Source organism: Callithrix jacchus, chromosome 2, assembly GCF_049354715.1.
Source record: "Callithrix jacchus isolate 240 chromosome 2, calJac240_pri, whole genome shotgun sequence".
Taxonomy (NCBI): domain Eukaryota; kingdom Metazoa; phylum Chordata; class Mammalia; order Primates; family Cebidae; genus Callithrix; species Callithrix jacchus.
This window is the reverse complement of record NC_133503.1, coordinates 68,428,693-68,449,405: the sequence shown is the minus strand read 5'-3', so window position 1 is coordinate 68,449,405 and position 20,713 is coordinate 68,428,693. Positions and strand designations below refer to the sequence as shown.

General features: G+C 46.6%; 1 protein-coding gene and 1 pseudogene across 6 annotated transcripts in view; one reads left to right on the top strand and one right to left on the bottom strand.

The window, feature by feature from the left end:
• Positions 1–10,888: 10,888 nt before the first annotated feature.
• Positions 10,889–20,713, bottom strand: part of LOC103791347 (uncharacterized) — a 65,360-nt gene continuing 55,535 nt past the window's right edge. For 3 of the 6 annotated variants that reach the window (XM_078364609.1, XM_078364588.1, XM_078364606.1), the window contains one exon: positions 13,077–13,354. In XM_078364609.1, coding sequence (XP_078220735.1) covers positions 13,223–13,354 — 132 coding nt within the window. In that variant the 3' untranslated portion in view covers positions 13,077–13,222. Of the gene's footprint in view, positions 13,355–20,713 lie in introns of all 6 variants that reach the window. The other 3 variants (XM_078364608.1, XM_078364596.1, XR_008479475.2) reach the window with 2 other exon arrangements.
• On the top strand, positions 19,313–20,290 carry LOC100397264 (BTB/POZ domain-containing protein 2 pseudogene; annotated as a pseudogene).

Here is a 20,713-nt window from a genome sequence, read left to right as displayed (position 1 = left end):
TGGCAGGCCAGGCAAAATGTGTTGTGGAGCGCTCGCATGTCACTTTTGGCTGAGGGACAGGGGTAGGGGTGAGTTACAAACTGGTGAGGAATTGGGCTGGGACAAGTCCAGCAGGGAGGAGAAGCCAAAGACACGAGGGTTCCTGTACCACCTCTATCCCACCAAGGCTTCTGGGCAGCCCCCTGGGTGCCCTTCTGAGCAGTCTGACCACCTGCAGGCTCTCTCTGGGTGAGCCTCATCCTGCCTTACTAGACACGGAGGAAGGAGAGTGGCTGAGGAGATTCATCCACAGTGTTGGGAACCAGCCCAACCCTGTTCGTGGGTGCCCCGTGTCCCGGCAGTAACGAGGGAGTGAGGAAAAAAAGACAAAGTCACAAGAATAGAATTTTATAACAGGTCCAGGGGTCCAACGCACTCTCAAGGGGTGATCAGCGGTGTTGGCATTGAGCTCTGGGCTCCAAGTGCTTTTATTAGGTGTATTATCTTCTTAATCTTGCAGGCTATGGGGAGGGGGGTTGAGGAGGAGGATAGCCGGAGGAAGAGCATGTGTTTGCAGCATTCAACAGCAAACGTGGTTCTCCTAAAAAACGCTAACTAAGGACACTGAGATTTTACCACCCATTGTCTCTCCAGGTGTTTTGGCAAGAGAGGTGCAGCGGATAAAGGCCCATAAGGTCTGACCACATACAGTGCATCAAGGGGCTTTTCTCTCCTAAGCATTGTAGACACAGCAATCAGAATTGCTCCATATTCTGAGAACACAGGCAGAGCCTGTGGCGTTTGGGTGTCTCTGCCCTGTAAGGCTTTCTGGCCTTACCCACACTCATCTGGGAAGACCTTCCCGAGTCTTGTGAGCAGAGGTTGCATTATTTCCCAGTCTCTTGCATAAGCAAGCTCCCTTTACGAGATCCCCACACAAACTGTTGGGAAGAGTTGTGGGACCAGAGCAGTTTCTTTTCTGCTCTGCCACCACACCGCAGTGTTCCGTGGTTGCGGGGTGCTCTCAGACGGTCCTCACCATAGGCCTCCTGTTACGCTTGGTCTCTGCTTTTATTTTACTGCACCATAGTTTGGATATGATCTGTGGCACAAATCTCGGTATACGAAAAGCAAAGCAAGCTTGTAATCATTTAACTCTAAGTAACACAGATCTGCCCCTGGCCATCTCTTCCCACACACAGGACTGGACTGAGGCAGGCAGGGCACTCAGGCAATGCCTTGGGTCATGGCTTGAGCCGGGAGGAAGGAGAAAGGGAGAAGTGAGAGGATCCCTGTGGTGGTCTCGCAGCACGGAGGGATTAAGGTGGTCACCGAGTGCCCAGGAGCAGTGAGGACACGTGGAACTGGAGAGTGCTTTGGGGGGAATCACTCGGAGGGAAGCCCAGAGCCCATGAGAATGGGAGGCAAGGGACCCTGCATGTAGGCCACTCCAAGACATTTGGCTGCCAAAGATGCAGGGCAGAAGGCAGAGGAGACCTTCAGGCCCAGGTGATGTGGGTTTGTTTTAACACGGGGACACCTGGAGTCCTGGAGAGGGAAGGGATTATGGTCCCAGAGCAGGAAGGTAGAATCCACAACTCTGGTTCAAATACTTCTCCGAGGATGTTCAGGGCTGCTGTGTGTAGTTGTGTGGGTTGTGCACTGTGTAACCTGTGTGTAAGCCAAGGGATTTAAGCAGAGATGGCTAGGGTAAAGCTTCAGGTTCAGATATTTAATCCAGAATCTTTGTGATGGTAAATTGACCTTGTCCAGTGATTCAGCCACACCCACTATTGTGACGGCCAAACGGGTCTAGACTCGAGAGCAAGGGTAGTGGAGAGGGGACTGGGGACTGGGCCAGTTATCTGGACAACCCCAGCTGCCTCATCTTGGACTGACATGGACACGGGGCAGTAATACCTGCTTTTGGAGTTGGTGGAAATGGGTATATATCAAAGCTCCCAGCTCTGCACTCTCCTTTCCCATAGGAAGACCTCAGAAAATGGGGGTTCCTTCCTTTCCACCTGCACTGGGGGAGTACAATGAGCAGAAGAAAAGCAAAGATCCCTTTGCCTGGTGAGATCAGCTGACACCTGGGCTTAGGTGCATCCCCAGCCCTGCAGCCTGTTACCTCCCTTGACCGCTGCCCCCACCTCCATCTTCAAGGCTTTGCAGGATGCATTCCAAATCACCAGCTCCCTCACTCTGCAACCTGGGCCTCCACCACTCTCCAGGAGAGTGGGAGAGGCCTGAGCCATGGGCGGCAAGGAAAAGTGGCAGTCCCGTGCTGTCTCAGTGTCCCGCTTGCCTCTTTCGTGGAATGGAACTGACATCCCTGCCTCACTGGCCAGGGCATGACTGAAACGGGGCCAGGATGTAGGAGCACCTAGCACAGTGCTTGGCCAGTGAAGTGGCTGTTGCAATAATAATAACCATCACTTGTTGAGCATGCACCAAAGACAAAATTCCCTCATACCGCATTTCACTGAGGCCTCCCTACCTAAGAGCTAGTTCTTTTCACCAGTTCTGTAGATGAGGAAGGCAAAGTATAGACAGGCAAGTAGCTTGCCCAAGGTCCCAGAGCTGTAAGGGGTGGGGAACTTGGGAACCCCTGGAATGCACCTTCAGAGCCAGATTTCTTTCCTTCTGCCCTGTGTAGCAGGTGCCCATGAGCAGGTGTTCCTTCCCCACAGTTCTCCTTCCTCTCCCCTGCTGGAAAGGGCAGATGGGGAGGGCTGGGAGGAAAACAGGGCCATGGTGGAGGTGCAAAAGATCTGTCTTAGGCTCCTCTGCCTCGAGCAAGATAGGGATTTAGCTGCTTGGCGCTGAGGAGCACTGATGAGGCGTCAGTGGGACCCAGAGTGTGGCACTGTAAGTGGGCTGTAATGGAGTGCTTGGGGAAGGCTTCCTGGAGGAGGCAAGGTCTTGCTGGTAGAGAAAGAGTTCACCAGCAGGAAAGGGAAGGGATCAGCATGCACAAAGGCAGAGAGCTCGGAGCAAACGTGTGTCAGGGACTCAGGAGGAGCTTGAGGTGTTCCTGGCACCCCCAATACTGTGCAGGAGTTGGGAAGTGGGCAGCAAAGGGAAAGCTGGAGTGAGTCATGAGGATCTGTGAATGCCACACAAAGCAACTTGTACTTTATTCTAGGAGTGCAGGGGTTTTGAGGAGTTTCAAGCAGGGGAGAACTTTTTTTTGAGACAGGGTCTCACTCTGTTGCCCTTGCTGGAGTGCAGTGGCGCGATCTTGGCACCAGAATTGCTTGCGTTAAACCTGGTGGAGGTTGCAGTGAGCTGAGATTGAGTGAGTGAGATTGAACCACTTCACTCCAGTCTGGGCAACCTCCGCCTCCCAGGTTCAAGAGATTCTTCTGCCTCCACCTCCCAAGTAGCTGGGATTACAGGCATGTAGGACCATGCCTGCTAATTTTTTGTATTTTTTTTTTTTTAGTAGAGAGATGGTTTCACTGTGTTTGTAATCTGCCTGTCCCAGCCTCCCAGAGTGCTGGGATTACAGGTGTGAGCCTGGTCAGGGGAGAACTTTTGAACACTTACCTGTGTTCTATAACACAGATCTTTTGGGGGATAACAAAGATCCTTTGGGGGACTGCAGGGTGGAGTCTGAGGAGGGAGAGAGCCCAGTCCAAGGGAGAGATGGTGAAGCCAGAATGAGGCAGGGGAATGGGGGTGGGGCTGCAGGCCCACTGAGCCCCTAGAGCCAGTAGGAGCCCTCCCTAGCAGGATCAGCCAGACTCCATCAGCCTTCCTTTCACAGAGGGTCAACTCTACTGCAGACTGTTTCCCAAAAGACAAATGGATGGACACATGGTCTTTTTGCCATCTCAGCCCTCATGCCTTGAGAACATTTTTTACAAAACAAAAAAAAAGAGAAAAGCAACTTTCCGTTCTAGCATCAACGTGTAAATAGCATGTAAGTCATCATTGCCATCCTTTCAACAAGAAAGAAAGTACAACAGACTGAAAAGCAACTCCTTATCTTAGGCCCAACAGAGATGAGGTTGCAGGGCAAACTGCCTCCCACAATCTGCAGAGGCAGGCAAAGCCTTAGCTAGAGCAGAAGCTGCTGGAGCCACACACTGGTTAGGAATATTTAAGTGGTAATGCTGACAAAGTCAGGATGTGGACTCCTGGTGAAGACCCAAGAAAAATCCCCTCTTGCTTCTTGACAGGGAAAGGGAAAGCTAACTATTTAAAAACACCCAGAGTGGGCCAGGCCCGATGGCTCATGCTTGTAATCCCAGCACTTTGGAAGGCTGAGGTGGACAGATCACCTGAGGCCAGGAGTTTGAGACCAGCCTGGCCAACATGGCGAAACCCTGTCTCTACTAAAAATACAAAAAAATTAGCCAGGCATGGTGGTGGACATCTGTAATTCCAACTACTTGGGAGGCTGAGGCAGGAGGCTGCAGTGAGCTGAGATCATGCCATTGCACTCCAGCCTGGGCAACAAGAGTGAAACTTTGTCTCTAAATAAATAAATAAAATAAACACACCCAGAGCAATCTCCATAACAAAAGCCTACTCTCCAGGAAAAAAGAGCCTGTCTCACTGAAGGGCTAGGACAGTCACCCAGCTCCAGCCCCCTCTAACCTTCCTGTCTCACCTAAGGATGTGGGACAAAGCTAAGACACCTGTGAAGACACCAGGGATATGGACACACTGAAAGACCAAGATTTAATCGTAAAGTTAGAAACGTGCTTCCCCACTCCCTAAACCTTGCCACCACATCAGCGGGGCTCCAGTATAACAGTATGGGATTGTAGCTGAGGGAGCTTTTAGGCGCAGTTTTTAAGAAGTTCTTAGGGAAACCCAGAGACACTAGAGGAATTGAAAGGCTCTGTCACTTAAAGTTACAGTAAACATTATGCCCAATTCCTCATCAGATTAACGTCAAACCTTGCATTAAGGGCTATTTACATCAGTTTCTTCACCCAGTAAATCATGTATGACAAGGTATGGCAAAAGACATGAAAAAAAAAACAGGCTGAAGAGACAAAGCAAGTGTCAGAATCATGCTCAGATATGACAGATTTTGAAATTATTAGACAAGAAATTTAAAATAACTATGACTAACATGCTAAGGGCTCTAATGGCAAAAGAACAGATGGGAAATGTAAGCAGAGAGATGGAAACTTTAAGAATCAAAGGACATGCTAGAAATTGGTTGGGCACAGTGACTCATGCCTGTAATCTAGAACTTTGGGAGGGCAAGACTGTCTCTAACGTTTTACAACCTAGGTGGACTGCCTGAGCTCAGGAGTTCGAGACCAGCTTAGGCAACATGGTGAAATCCTGTCTCTACTAAAATTATAAAAAATTAGCTGGGCGTGGTGGTGCGTGCCTGTAATCCCAACTACTATGGAGGCTGAGGCACAAGAATCTTTTACATTAAACCTGGCAGAGGTTGCAGTGAGCTGAGAGTGAGTGAGATTGAGCCACTTCACTCCAGCCTGGGCGACAGAGCAAGACTCTTTCTCAAAAAAAAAAGAAAGAAAGAAAAAAGAAAACACTATAACAGAGATGAAGAAGGCCATCAGTAAACTGGACACAGATGAGGAAAGAATCAGCCTGAAGATATTTTAGTAGAACCTTTCCAAACTGTAATGCAAAGAAAAAAATGGGGAAGAAAACTAGATTATAAGAGAACTGTGGGATATTTTCAAAAGGTATAATATATGAATATATGCACAGTTGAAACACCATGAGGGGGAGAAAGGGAGAACAGGGAAGAAGAAACATGCAAGTATTAATGGCTCACAATTTTCCAAAAGTAAAGGCAGGCACCAAGCCACAGATCCAGGAAGTTCAGAGAACACCAAATAGGCAAATACTGAAAAAACCCAGCACCTACACATATCATATTCAAACTGGAGAAAACCAAAGACAAACATGCAATCTTGAAAGAAGCTATAGAAAAAATCCCAGCTTACTTATATAGGAAATGAAGAAGAATTACAGCCTGCTTCTCGTCAGACACCACGAAAGCAAGAAGAGAAAAGGGCGAAATATTTAAAGTGTTGAAAGAAAAATCTCATCAACCTAGATTTCCATATCCAGTAAAAGTATCCTTCAAAAGTGAAGAAAACACTGTGTATGTAGTACAGACTACAGGATGCTGTATTTTATGATGGTTTAAAAATGGTGACATCCATGTTATAAAAATGTTTGCTCTGACAAAAAGAACGAAGGAGAAACACAAACTTTCTGAGGGCTGGGTGTGGTGGCACACTACTTGGGAGGCTGAGGTGGGATTTCTTGAGCCCGGGAGGTCAAGGCTGCAGTAAACCGTGTTTGGCCACTGCGCTGCAGCCTGGGTGACAGTGTAAGACCTTGTTTCAAGAAACACACACATACACACGCACACACACATTCTCTCCTACAAGCAAAAAAAGAGAGTTATTGCCAACTAACCTGCCCTGCAACAGATGTTAAAAGCAGCTCTTCATGGAGAAGGGAAGAGATTCAGGTTAGAAACTCAGATCCATGTAAAGAAAGGAAGAGTGTCGGGAAAGGAGTACGTGAAGGCCATAGAAAATCTTCTCCATTTCCTGTTCTCAGTTGATCTAGTAGGTCACTGTTTGGTTAAAGTAATAATAGCAACAATGTGCTGGGGACCCTAGTGAAGGACAGGTGAGATCAAGAAGAGGCCTGTTAGAAGGATGAGGAGAGAGGAATTGGGAAACTCTGTAAGAAGACTCCTGCATTGCCCACCAAGCAGGAAAGTGTAATTTGAAAATGGACATAGATTAGTTGCAAATCAATATTGTGAACTCTAGGGCAATGAATTAAAATATTTTGAAAGAAGTATAATTATATACTAGAAAGCAAAAGGAGGGGAATCATGTAAAATTCTCAATTAAACCAGAGAAGACAGAAAAAGAAGGGAAGGTCAGAAAAACAAGGACAAGTGGACCTACTAGGAAACAGCTACAGACATGGTGGATATTAATCCAACCATCTCAGTTGCCATTTTAAATGTGAATGGTGCTAAATATACCAACTAAAACACAAAGACACTCAGTAGATTAAAAAAACAAGACCCAATGATATGTTGTCTATAAAAAACTCTGGTTTAAATATAAAGACACAAATAGAGTAAAAATAAAGGGAGAAAGAAAGATATACCATGTGAATATTAATACTAAACAAAGGAACACTGGAGTAGCAGTATTGATATCAGATAAGGCAGACTTCAGAGGAAGAAAGATGATCAGGGATAAAGAGGGGCATTACATAATAATAAGAGGGTCAATACTCCAAGAAGACATTGTTAAATCCTTAATGTGTATGCACCTAACAACAGAGCATCAATGTATGTGAAGCAAAAATGAATCGGATTTCAAGAGAAATAGACAAGTCTACTATTAGAGTTGGTGACTTCAGCACTCTTCAATCAGTAATTGACACATCTAGCAGGCAAAAAAATCAGTAAGGATATAGCTGAACTGAACAACACTGTCAAGCCACTGAATCTAATTGACATTTGTAGAACACTTCATTCAGCAGCAACAGAGTACATATTCTTCTTAAGCTCACATGGAACATTCAGGAACAGACTACCTACTCGGCCACAAAACACACCCTACAGATTTCAAAGAATACAAACCAGATAAAGTGTGCTCTCGGATGAAATTAAACTAAAAATCAAAAACAGAAAGATAGGTGGGAAATCTCAAAATAACTGGAGATTAAACAAAACACTTCTAGATACCACATGGTTTAAAGAAGAAGTCTGAACAGAAATTTGAAAATATTTTGAACTAAATAAAAAGGAAAATACAATGTATCAAAATTTATAGGAAGCAGTGAAAGTAGTGCTTGGAGGGAAATTTATAGCATTGAATGCATATGTTACAAGAGATTAGAAAGCTTTAAAATTTATAATCTAAGTTTCCATCTTAGGAAACTAGAGAAAAAACATCAATGTAAGCCTAAAGCAAGCAAAAGGATAGAAATAAAAATTATAGTAGAAATCAATTAAGTAGTAAACAAGAAACCAACAGAAAAATTCAATGGAGTAAAAATGTGTTAATATGTGCAGCAGCAATAGAAAAAAGAAATAAAAATCTGGTAAATTGAAAGGTCAATAAAATTTATAAACCTCTAGCTAAGCTTACTAAGAAAAAAAGAGAGAACAAAAATTACTAATAACAGAAATGAGAGAGGGGTCATCACTATTGATCTCAAGGACATTAAAAAGATAACAAAAGGCCGGGCATGGTGGCTCACGCCTGTAATCCCAGCACTTTGGGAGTCTGAGGTGGGTGAATCACAAGCTCAGGAGTTCGAGACCAGCCTGGCCAATATGGTGAAACCCGGTCTCTACTAAAAATACAAAAATTAGCCAGGCATGGTGGTGTGCGCCTGTAGTCCCAGCTATTCATGAGGTTGAGGCAGAAGAATCACTTGAACCCAGGAGGCAGAGGATGCAGTGAACCGAGATTGCGCCACTGCACTCCAGCTTGGGCGACAGAGTAAGACTCCATTTCAAAAAGAAAGAAAGAAAAAGAAAGAAAGAGAGAGAGAGAGAGAGAGAGAGAGAGAGAGAGAGAGAGAGAGAGAGAGAGAAGGAAAGAAAGAAAAAGCAAAGAAGGAAGGAAGGAAAGAATATTATGATCAACTCTGTACTCAAAAATTTGATAGCTTAGGTGAAACAGATCAATTTCTTGAAAGACACAAACAATGAAAACTCACACAGGGAAAATAGATTATCCAAATAGGCCTATATCTATCATGGAAATTGAATCAATAAACAACCTTCCAAACAAGAAAGCACCAGGCCCAATGGTTTTGTTGTCATATTCTAGAAAACGTTAATTGTATCAAGTCTCTACATTCTCTTCCAGAAAATAGAAGTGAAGGGAGTACTTCCTAACTCATTTCATAAAGTTAGCATTTCCTACATCAAAATCAGATAAAAATGTTAGAAGAAAGGAGAACTATAGACCAACACCTCTCATGAACATGGATCAGCGGTCTCCAAGCTTTTTGGCAACAGGGACGAGTTTCATGGAAGACAATTTTTCCATGGGACATGGTGGGTGGGGCAGATGGTTTCGGGATGAAACTGTTGCACCTCAGATCATCAGGCATTAGTTAGATTCTCATGAGGAGCATGCAACCTAGATCCCTCATATGTGCCGTTCACAAAAGGAATCTAATGCTGTCGCTGATCTGACTACAGGCAGACTCAGGTGACAGTGCTGGCTTACTTGCCACTCACCTCCTGCTATGTGGCCTGGTACTGACTGTTACTGGTCAGAGACCTGGGGGTGTGTGAAGATCTCTGACATAGATGCAAAAATCGTCAACAAAATATTAGCAAATTGAATTTATCAATAAATGTGAACCTGTGAATACATCACAATCCAACAGGATTTATTTCATATGTGCAAAATAGGTTCAACATTTAAAAAAACCAATGTAGGCCAGGTGTGGTGGCTCATTCTAGCACATTAGGGGGCCAAGGCAGGCAGATCACCTGAGGTGAGGAGTTTGAGACCAGCCTGGCCAATATGGCAAAACCCTGTCTCTACTAAAAATACAAAAATTAGCTGGGCATGGTGGCACATGCCTGTAGTCCCACTACTCAGGAGGCTGAGGGAGGAGAATTGGTTGAACCTGGGAGGCAGAGGTTGCAGTGAGCCAACATTGTGCCACTGTACTCCAGCCTGGGTGACAGAGCGAGACCCCATCTACAAACAAACAAAAAATGATGTAATCTATAAACATCAACAGGCTTAAAAAGAAAAACTAGGCTGGGTGCGGTGGCTCATACCTGTAATCCCAGCACTCTGGGAGGCTGAGGCAGAAGGATCACATGAGCTTAGGAGTTTGAGACCAGCCTGGCAACATAGTAAGACTTTGTCTCTATAGAAGTGAAAAAAATTGATGTTAAGATTTCAGTTCATCCCAACTTGATCTATATATTCAGTGCAATTCCAATCAAAATTCCAGCAAGCTATTCTGTAGACATCAACAAGCTGATTCTAAAGTTTATAAGACCCAGAAGAGCCAACACAATACTGAAGAAGAGCAGCAAAGTTAGAGGACAGATGTCACTTAACTTCAAGACTTACTACAAAGCTATAGTAATCAAGGCAGCCTAGTATTGGTCAAAAACAAAGAAAAGAAAAGAAAAGAAAAGAAAAAAGACACATGTATCAATGGAACAGAGAGTCCAGAAACAGACCCACAGAAATGTCATCAACTGATCTTTAACAAAGGAGTAAAGGCAACTAAAAGAGAAGTGATAGTGTGCTTAATAAATGGCACTGAAACAATTGGATATGCACATGCAAACTACTGTAATTAAATAATGTTTTAAATAAAATATTTAATTAAAACAAAATAATCCAGTTATAGACCTTCCACTTTTTAAAAAAATTCATTCAATGATCATAGACCTATATATAAAAGGCAAAACTATCAAACTTCTAGAGGAAAATCTAGGAGAAAATCTAGGTGCCCTTGGGACAACGAGTTCAGAGGATTCCAGGAAGGAATGTAGACTATGACAAGAGAATCTAACTGTATTACAAATGTACGAAACAACTTCACAGAAGAAGGTGGGGGAGGGAGGTGCTGCTCTAAGTAATACTGGGAATAAGTGGGGTCTGTAAGACTAAAGACAAGAGGAACTGCACATAAGCACTGTTCTCTAGTTGATAATGTTGTCTCCCATAGGGATACCTGGGTGTAGAATAAATATTCTGTATGCTGGAGTTGAGCAATTAAGCAAATGGATGACGGGTGCTAAGAGCCAGTTTTCTTGCTGCTGGAATGGGAATTTATGGATAAGCAAGGGGAAATGGCTAGACTGAGTCATATGGTAATAGATTAGAGTAGGATATACCAGTACGAATTCACATTAGGCTTAATAAGACAGAGATGGTTACATATGGAAATATTTATAGATATGTATATATACACAGGTTAGTATACACACAGATATTTTCTTGTTCTGTCAACTGAGAGGACCTGGAAGCAATAACATTCCAGTAGAAGCAAGCATAACTACTGCCCAGACCTTGGTTTCCTCTGTTTCTTTTTTTTTTTTTTGAGTCTTACTGTCGCCTAAGCTAGAATGCAGAATGCAGTGGGGAGATCTCAACTCACTGCAATCTCCTCTCCTGGGTTCAAGCAATTCCCCTGTCTCAGCCTCCCGAGTAGCTGGGATTACAGGCATGTGCCACCACCCTGGCTAATTTTTGTATTTTTAGTAGAGACGGGGTTTTGACATGATGGCCAGGCTGGTCTCGAACTCCTAACCTCAGGTGATCTGGTGCCTCGGCCTCATAAAGGCCTGGGAGCATGAGCCAAGGTGCCCGGCCAGACCTTGGTTTCTAACAACATTGTCCAGCACAAGGAACCAGGGCTCCTTGGAAAAATGGCTGATTTCAGGACTGGGGCAGGAAATACACAAGATGAGCCTGGAACATCTTATGGTTCCAGAAAGTAAAGAACTATTTTTAAAAAAATCATTGGGTGTATGTCAAAGGAACACAGGAGCTGACCGAAAGACTACCCAGTGGCCATAGCTGGGACAACATGAGTGACAAAGTGAAGCAGTATGGATGACAAGTCAGTGTAGAAAGCAAATATCCATGTATCCATACTGATAAATACACGATTGAGGCTGGGAGCAGTGGCTCTCACCTGTAATCCTAGCACTTTGGGAGGCGGAGGCAGGTGAATCACCTGAGAACAGGAGTCCAGAATGAGCCTGGCCAACATGGTGAAACCCTGTCTCTACTAAAATACAAAAATTAGCTGGGTGCAGTGGCATCTGCCTGTAATCCCAGCGACTCAGGAGGCCGAGGCAGGAGAATCGCTTGAACTGGAGGCAGAGGTTGTGGCGAGCCAATATCATACCATTGCACTCCAGCTTGGGCGACAGAATGAGACTCCATCTTAAAAAAAAAATTGAATAAGCAAATAAATGGAGGAGAAGAAACAAATGTCCTAGGTCCTATGTGGAAATATCCCAAATAATTCATGTAGGTGCCCTGCTCTCAAGGAAGGGGAGTGTTAAGTCCCCACCCCTTAAGTGTGGGCTAGCATAGCGACTTCCTTCTGAACAGTACAGTGAGGAAAGTGGGAGAAACCTGACAACCTCAGACAGGTGACCAAGGTCAACATCAACAGTGATAAATCGTGTTGATAGTATATGCCCTGATATGTTGTGATAAAAATGACACTTTGCTTCTTCCTCCTCCAATCCATAACCCTATCTAACCATGAGAAAAACAGCAAATGAATTCCAATAGAGGTCATCCTACAAAATACCTGACCAGTACCCCTCAAAACTGTCAAGATCATCAAAAACAATGTAAAGGCTGGGCATGGTGGCTTGCTCCCAGCAGTTTGGGAGGATGAGGTGGGAGGATGGCGTGAGCACAGGAGGTCAAGACTGCAGTGAGCTGTGATCCCACCACTGCACTTCAGCCTGGACAACAGAGTAAGACCCCATCTCAACAAACAACAAACAAACAAAAACCAATAAAAATAAGGAAACTCTGAGGAACTGTCACAGCCAAGAGGAGCTTAAGGAGACACGGTGACAACTAAATGTTATGTGGGGCCCAGTGCGATGGCTCACACCTGTAATCCCAGCACTTTGGGAGGCAAAGGCGGGCAGATCAGCTGAGGTCAGGAGTTCAAGACCATCCTGGCCAGCATGGTGAAATTCTGTCTCTACTAGAAATACAAACATTAGCCAGCATGGTATCTCACGCCTGTAAACCCAGCTACTTGGGAGGCTGAGGCAGGAGAATCACTTGAACTCAGGAGGCAGAGTTTGTTGTGAGCCGAGATCATGCCACTGCACTCCAGCCTGGGCGACTGAATAAGACTTTGTCTAAATAATAATAATAATAATTAGAAAAAAGAATGTTATGTGGGATTCTTGATGAGATCAATCTTGGAACAGAAAAAGGACATTGGGTAAAAACAAAGAAAATCCAAATAAAGTATGAACTTTAGTTTAAAATAATGTATGATACTGTTTGTAGAAAAACAAAAACAAAAATAAAATTAAAAAATAAAAAAAGTATGAATAGTGGTTCATTAACTATAATACATGTGCCATAGGTAGATGGGAACTCTGTACTATCTTTGCAGTTTTTCTGTGAATGTAAAACAATTCTAAACAATAAAAGTCTATTTTTAAAAGGGAGGGAAACAAACGACACGGAGGGGCCAAGAGGAGGCAGCTTTTGGAAGCTCAGGTGGGAAGGACGTCACCTTCGTGGAGGTTGGCGATGGGGTGGTCTTGAAGCACACACTTCCTCCCAATGGTTTCTTCCACTTTCTGGGTACCCCAGCCCCTAGCTCCAGCGTGGGTTCTGCTGTGGCTCTAGAGGTCAAATAGAAAGACGTTAGGTTAGGGCAGGGAACATCTTGCAATGTCTGGGGATGTTTTTAGTTGTCACCACTGAGGTGTGTTACCAGCAGGGAGTAGGTAGGGGCCCGGGATGTGTCAAACACCTACAGGACAGCCCCACCACAAAGAACCAGCCAGCCCCAAAGTTCAGCAGTGCCACACTTGAGAGACCCTGGGTCCGGGAAAGGGGCTTCCGAGGATGCTGGGATTCAGAAAGAGGGAGGGAGAGAGAGACAGGGAGAGATTCATTGAACCAGAGAGAAGTTCATTGTAAGGAATTGGCTCATGTGATACAGAGGCCAGCAAGTTGGCAGGCTGGAGACCCAGGGAGCCAGTGGTTTATTTCCAGTTCAAGCCTGTGAAGGCTTGAAATCCAAGGAACCAATGGTGTGGTTCCAGTCTGGAGGCTGGCAAAAGAACCCAGAAAAAGCCAATGTTTCAGTTTAAGTCCAAAGGCAGGAAAAAAGCCTTTTTGTTCTATTGAGGCCTTTCATTGATTGTGCGAGGCTGCTCCTATCATGAAGGGCAATCTGCTTACTCAGTCTACTGAGTTAGATGTTAATCTCATCCAAAAACACTCTCACAGAAACACTCAGAACAGTGTTCGATTAAATGTCTGGGCACCCTGTGGCTCAGTCAAGTCGACATAAAATTAACCAGCAAACCTGGGAATCCTGAGCTCCAGGCTCTGCCAGGGAGCTGGTGAATCCAGCAAGGGAAGGATCCTTCACCTGCTCACCTCTGTGGCCCTTACACTTTTTTTTGCTGTTGTTGCCCAGGCTGGATTGCAGTGATGCAATCTTGGCTCACTGCAACCTCCACCTCTCAGGTTCAAGCAATCCTTCCTGCCTCAGCCTCCCAAGTTGCTGTCACCACGCCTGGCTAATTTTTATATTCTTTAGTAGAGACCAAGTTTGGCCATGTTGGCCAGGCTGGTCTTGAACTGCTGACCTCAGGTGATCTGCCTGCCTTGGCCTCCCAAAGTGCTGAGATTACAGACGTAAGCAACTGTGCCTGGATACCCTGACACTGTGCCTGGCCATCTCGCTTCCATGAGCAGACTGTTAAAGAGACTGCAAAAACCCTCTAAGCTTACTAACTGTGTGGCCATGATTGCCCATGCTGAAATCCTACTACCACGGTCCTCGATTGGCAGTGGCCTAGCTGCATTTCACCGAGGCCACACCTCCTGCTGTCATCTTAGAGTGACTCCTTTGTGGGCAGCCAAACATCACCTGCTCTTCCTCTCATTTTATGGTCAGACTTTCTCCACAATATGACAGTTCTCTCTTCCTCTTCCAGCTCCCTTCCTATTTCAGGCATTTCCCCTAATAAAGACCTTGCATAGTTAATCATGTCTGGATGTCCACTCCTCTGGGGACACGGATGAACATATGTGACTTTTCCTTCTACAAAGTCACATCACAATACAGAAAGGACACGTGTTTTAGGGTCAGAGAGACCTGATCTGCAATTCAAATTTCCCCACTTACTGGCTGTATCATCTTATTCAAATCACAACCTCTCTGTACTTCACTTTGGCCAGAGTTGTTGAAGGATTAAATAACATATTAAAGGTAAGTGACACAAAATGCAAAAGAGAATCTGTAGTTTAGTTAATAGCACTGTACCACTGTCAATTTCTTTGTTTTGACAGAGGCACCATGGTTATGTAAGATGTTAATCTTATTGGAAGCTGGGTGAAGGGTATGTAGGAAGTTTCTGTAATAACTTTGCAATTTTATTATTAATCTAAAATATTTCCAAAGAAAAAATTTTAAAGATAAGCTACAAATGGGTAATGGTAGTTGCTCAATAAATGACAGAATTCATTTATTGCACAACTACTATGTAGCAGAGGCAGTTCATTCTGCCCTTCCCTTTGGGCTGACAGAATGACAAATTGCCTTTGCTATACATCTTTATGAGCCATGCCCCTTTCACACAAGTAAGGTTTAGTGGTGGACGCCCCAGGCTGTGAAGTTGTCCTTCTTTGCCTTCTCCTTCTCCTTCTTCTCCTTCTTCTTCCCCTTCTCCTTCCTCTTCTGAGACAAGGTGTCCCTCTGCTGCCCAGGCTGGAGTGCAGTGGCATGATCATAGCTTACTGCAGCTTCAACCTTCCCAGGCTCAAGCACTCCTCCCATCTCAGTCTCCTGAGTAGCTAGAACTATAGGCATGCGCCTCCATGCCTGGCTAATATTTTAATTTGTTTCTGTAGAGATGTGGTCTCACTATGTTGCCCAGGCTGATCTTGAATAGCTTGAGAATCCTGGGCTCAAGCGATTCTCCCACCTTGGCCTCCCAAAGTGCTGGGATTACAGGCTTGAGAGAAGTCCTGTTTTATGTAATGGGAAAAATAACTATTTTGTTGTCTGACGGCTTAGCACTGGTATTTCCTAAGTACTGGTATTTTCTCCCTAAATAGGAAGGGAGGAAAAAGATGTTTGCCCTTAATGATCACACCTGAGTGTCACCTACTTCTTAGCGGCCTGACTACCCATTCCAAAGAGCACACTTATATCACCTTGTTCGAATACTCTCACAACTATTACCATTCACTGAAATCTTTATTTTCTCTCCCTCCCCCATCCCAGTAGAATTACCAACCCCCCACCCCCCTTCCCCCAATCCCGGGCTCAGGGCCTGGGCATCTCGTTCACTGTTGCATCCCCAGCACCCAGACCAGGGCCTGCGGGCTCCTTCACACTCAGTTGTTACAGAATTGGACGGAGGTTGCCCCAGTAGCAGGTTCCAGCTTCTGGTGCTCAGGGCTCTTCTGCCTCAAAGACTGTGCTTTCCTATTCTGGGGTGAGATTCTAGGCAACTGCATGGAATGGACAGTTCCGGTTGGGCAAAAATTTATTTCGATGCCACCTTCTGATTTTGCCAACTGTGAAAATGACAAGAAAATATTTCTTAGAGCCAGGCACGGTGGCTCATACCTGTAATCTCCTCTGATGCTCTTCTGCCTGGATGCGCTGAAGACCTGGCACCTGCTCCCCCCACACCTGGGCTCCACCTTCCTGCACACTTGCCATTTCTCCCTGGCTTACCTGTCTGCCAGTAGCTGCCACACTGTCAGCCAGCCTTGATTCCACTGCCTGTAGGCTCGTCTGCATCAGTTCCCTCAGTAAAAACGAGCCACCACCATCCCCTGAAGAGCAGTGAGCGTTCTGGGCGCTGTCTCCGTCTTCCTGATTAGCACAGGGAAGTGGCTCCTTTCCCTCTGGGAACTCATCCTGAGCATAGTCCGTTCCCAGGTCCGCAGCGGGTACTGCCAGGAAAGCCCCTTTCACCAGGATGGGAGGAAGCCCAGGGCAGGTATCGGGCTGGAGGTCCTGGGAACATGTTGTGACAATTCTAAATTTTAAGGGGCTGTAAAGCCTAGAGTGCTTTGGGGACTGTCCTGCCTCCTGAATGACCTGTCCTCTCTCCCAGCTGCAACCTACACTACATCCCCATGACAGGGCCTTTAGACCTCAGTTCTGGGGGCTACAACTCAAGAGGAGGGGTCTGTTCTGCTCTCTGGAAATTGGAATGAAAATGGAGGGTTAGAAATAGTCTTCCTGCCCCCAAGGAATATTTTCTCCCTCCCTCCCTCCCTTCCTGGACAGCGTCTTGCTCTGTCATCCAGGACTGGAGTGCAGTGGCACAATTATAGCTCACTGCAACTTCGACCTCCCAGGCTCAAGTGATCCTCTCACTTCAGCCTCCACACATGGCTAATTTTTTTGTAGTGATGGCACCTCACTATATTGCTGAGGCTGGTCTTGAACTCCTGAGCTCAAGCAGTCCTACCTCGGCCGCCCACAGTGCTGGGATTACAGGCATGAGCCACCATGACTGACTCCAATAAATATTTTCTTTTCACCTTCATAGGCAGTATGAAATAAATTTTTGCCCAACCGGAACTGCCCTTTCTGTGCAGGTGCCTAGTCTCACCCCAGAATGGGAAAATGCAGCCTTTCCTCACACATTGTCACATCTACCTCTCACTTTCTGTTGCTGCAGAAGAGAAATTAACACAGAATGAAATCGTCTTGCTTTTCACAAGAATGAAGAAGGCAGAATACAGGAGGCAGGACCCAAAGTGTCCATGAGGCTTACCTGGGAGGCCAAGCTTCCTGGGGCTGGGCCAGCTAGGGCCCTACGACTGGGACTTCAAGGTCAGAAAGACCAGGTGTGAATCTGACCTTCACCAGTTACTGTGCAGCCTGAGGCAAGTTGCTTAGCATCTCTGAAACTCAGCTTCCACATCTCTAATGTAGGATTATTTATACCTGCCTACCTTGCACAGCTGCTGAGAAGAAACAAATGTAAGTATATGGTATAGTGTATGGCATCATATATGTCAGGAGTACCCAGTGAACGGTGGCTTTTATTACCATTGAAAAGCTCCAAACAGTGAAAGTGGCCTTGATCTTATTTCAGAGAGAGTCACATCACCTCATTTTGTCAACAGTTCTAACCTGAGCTTGCTGAGGCTTTGGGGGCCTGCAGATCTGCCTTGCAGAGAGGGGCAGGCTGTTCCCACAACTACAGGTGAGGGACTTGGCCTAAGACCTGGAATTTGCAGCCTTTTAAAACTAATGGTGGCCAGGCATGGTGGCTCATGCTTGTAATCCCAGCAGTGTGGGAGGCTGAGGTGGGAGAATCGCTTGAGCCCAGGAGTTTGAGACCAGTCCGGGAAACATAGTGAAATTTTTCTCTACAAAAATTTAAAAATTAGCCAGCTTTGGTGGCACACACTTGTAGTCCCAGCTATTTGGGAGGCTGAGGTGGTAGGATTGATGAGCCTTGGAGGTGGAGGTGCGGTGAGCCATGGTTGTGCCACTGATCTCTAGCCTGGGTGACAGAGCAAGACCTTCTCTCAAAAAACAAACAAAACAAAACTCACAAAAACTAATTGCTATTAGCTAAACTAAGCAAACAAAACAAAAACCTACAATAACAGAGAAAGAAATGGGTATTTTCTGGTCTCTATGATGTAGTACTGGATGCTCCCGAGAACCAGGTCTGTTCTAACGCTCAAGTGTTTTAAGATCTGTTTCTTTCTATGTAGAGACTAGAGGGGGTCTAGTCTCCTATATAGGGAGGCAGCTCTCCACCGGCACAGGAAATCTACCAGAAAGATTTGAACAAAAGCAAATGTTAAGTTTCAAATTAAATCACACATGAAGAAAACGAGGCCAGGCATGGTGGCTCACATCTGTAATCCCAGCACTTTGAGAGGCTGAGGTGGGCGGATCACTTGAGCACAGGAGCACACTTGATACTGTAGTGAGCCATGATGGTGCCACAGAACTCCAGTCTGGGTGACACAGCCAGACCCTATCTCAAAAAAAAATAAAGAGAAAGAGGGAAAGGAAGAAAGAAAGAAGAAAGGGAAAGAAAGAAAAGAAAAAGAAAGAAAGAAGAAAGGAAGGAAGGAAGGAAGGAAGAAAGAGAGAGAGAGAGAGAGAGAGAGAGAGAGAGAGAAGGGAATAAAGAGGCTGGGCAGGGTGGCTCATGCCTGTAATCCCAGCATTTTGGGAGGTCATGGTGGGCGGATCATGAGGTCAGGAGTTCAAGACCAGCCTGGCCAACATGGTGAAACCCCATCTCTGATAAAAATACAAAAATTAGCTGGGTGTGATGGTATGTGCCTGTAATCCCAGCTACTCAGGAGGCTGAGGCAGGAGAATTGCTTGAACCAGGACTGGAAGCAGAGGTTGCAGTGAGCCAAGGTCAAGCCACTGCCCTCTAGCCTGGGAGACAGAGCTGCCTGACATGGAACCCGCCACCTTTCTTGCACTGCTCAAGTTTTTCCACTGGGACAAGGTGCAGTTTGCCCGGAGACGGTGATGACCACGCTATATATACACCGCCAAGAAGTAGGTGGTGCCAACTCTTGAGGCCCACTGCGTCGAGTTCCTGAAGAAGAACCTGTGAGCCGACAACGTCTTCATGCTGCTCATGCAGGGGCACCTCTTCGATGAACCATAGCTGGCCAGCCTGTGCCTGGAGACCATCACAGAAACACCGTGGACGCCATCACTGCAGAGGGCTTCACCGACATTGACCTGGAAACGCTGGTGGCCGTCCTGGAGCGTGACACACTGGACATCCGTGAAGTGCGGCTGTTCAACGCAGTGGTCCGCTGGTCCGAGGCCGAGTGTCCGCAGCAGCTGCTGCAGGTAATCCCTGAGAACAGGCAAAAGGTTCTGGGCAAGGCCCTGGGCCTCATCTGTTTCCCACTTAAGACCATCGAGGAGTTCGCTGCACAGGAGCCCCTGCACAGTCGGGCATCCTGGTGGACTGTGAGGTGGTCAACCTCTTCCTGCACTTCACCGTCACCCCAAGCTGTGAGTGGAGTTCATGGACGGACCGGCTGCTGCCTGCATGGGAAGGAAGCGCAGCATCAAAGGCTTCCAGTCGCTGGGGCTACAGCAGCACCAGCGACCGCATCAGATTATCTGTCAACAAGCACATCTTTATGGTGGGATTTGGGCTGTGCGGATCCATCCACTGGCCCACTGGCTACCAAGTGAACATTCAGATCATCCGCACCCACAGCAACACTGTCCTGGGTCAGAACGACATGGGCGTCAGCTGCCAGGTTCAGCTAGCACCTTCTGCGTCATGTTCAAGGAGCTGGTGAAGGTGCTGCCCAACGTCAGCTACGTGGCCTGCGCCACGCTCAAGGGCCCAGACTCCCACTATGGCACCAAAGGCCTACACAAGGTGACACACGAGTAGCCCACCACGGGCGCCAAGACCTGCTTCACCTTCTGCTACGCGGCCGGGAACATCAACGGGATATCTGTTGAGGACGGCCAGATCCCGAGGTCATCTTCTACACCTAGGCTGCCCCACACAGTCTCCCTCTGTGGGGACAGCCGGGACCCCGAGGTCATCTTCTACACCTAGGCTGCCCCACACAGTCTCCCTCTGTGGGGACGGCCGGGACCCCGAGGTCATCTTCTATACCTAGGCTGCCCCACACAGTCCTTCCTTCGTGGGGACGGCCGGGACCCTGAGGTCATCTTCCTACACCTAGGCTGCCTCACACCGTCCCCCTCCAAGGGGACAGCCTCTGCCCCAGGCCATCACCCACTGCTGGGCTGCCCTGCATGGGGCAGGGCCTGGTGCTAATCCAGCCACTGTCCACTCCATGCCACCTTTCTCAGTATCAGGAAGGGGCTTCTCTGTGTTCACTGTAATGAGTGTGGCTGCAGGATCAGGGCAGCCCGGGAGGTGGCTGCAGGATCAGGGCAGCCTGGGAGGTGGCTGGGTCAGTGGCCAGGCCCTGTGAAGACAATCCCTCAGGACTGGGGACAGGGCCAGGCCCCA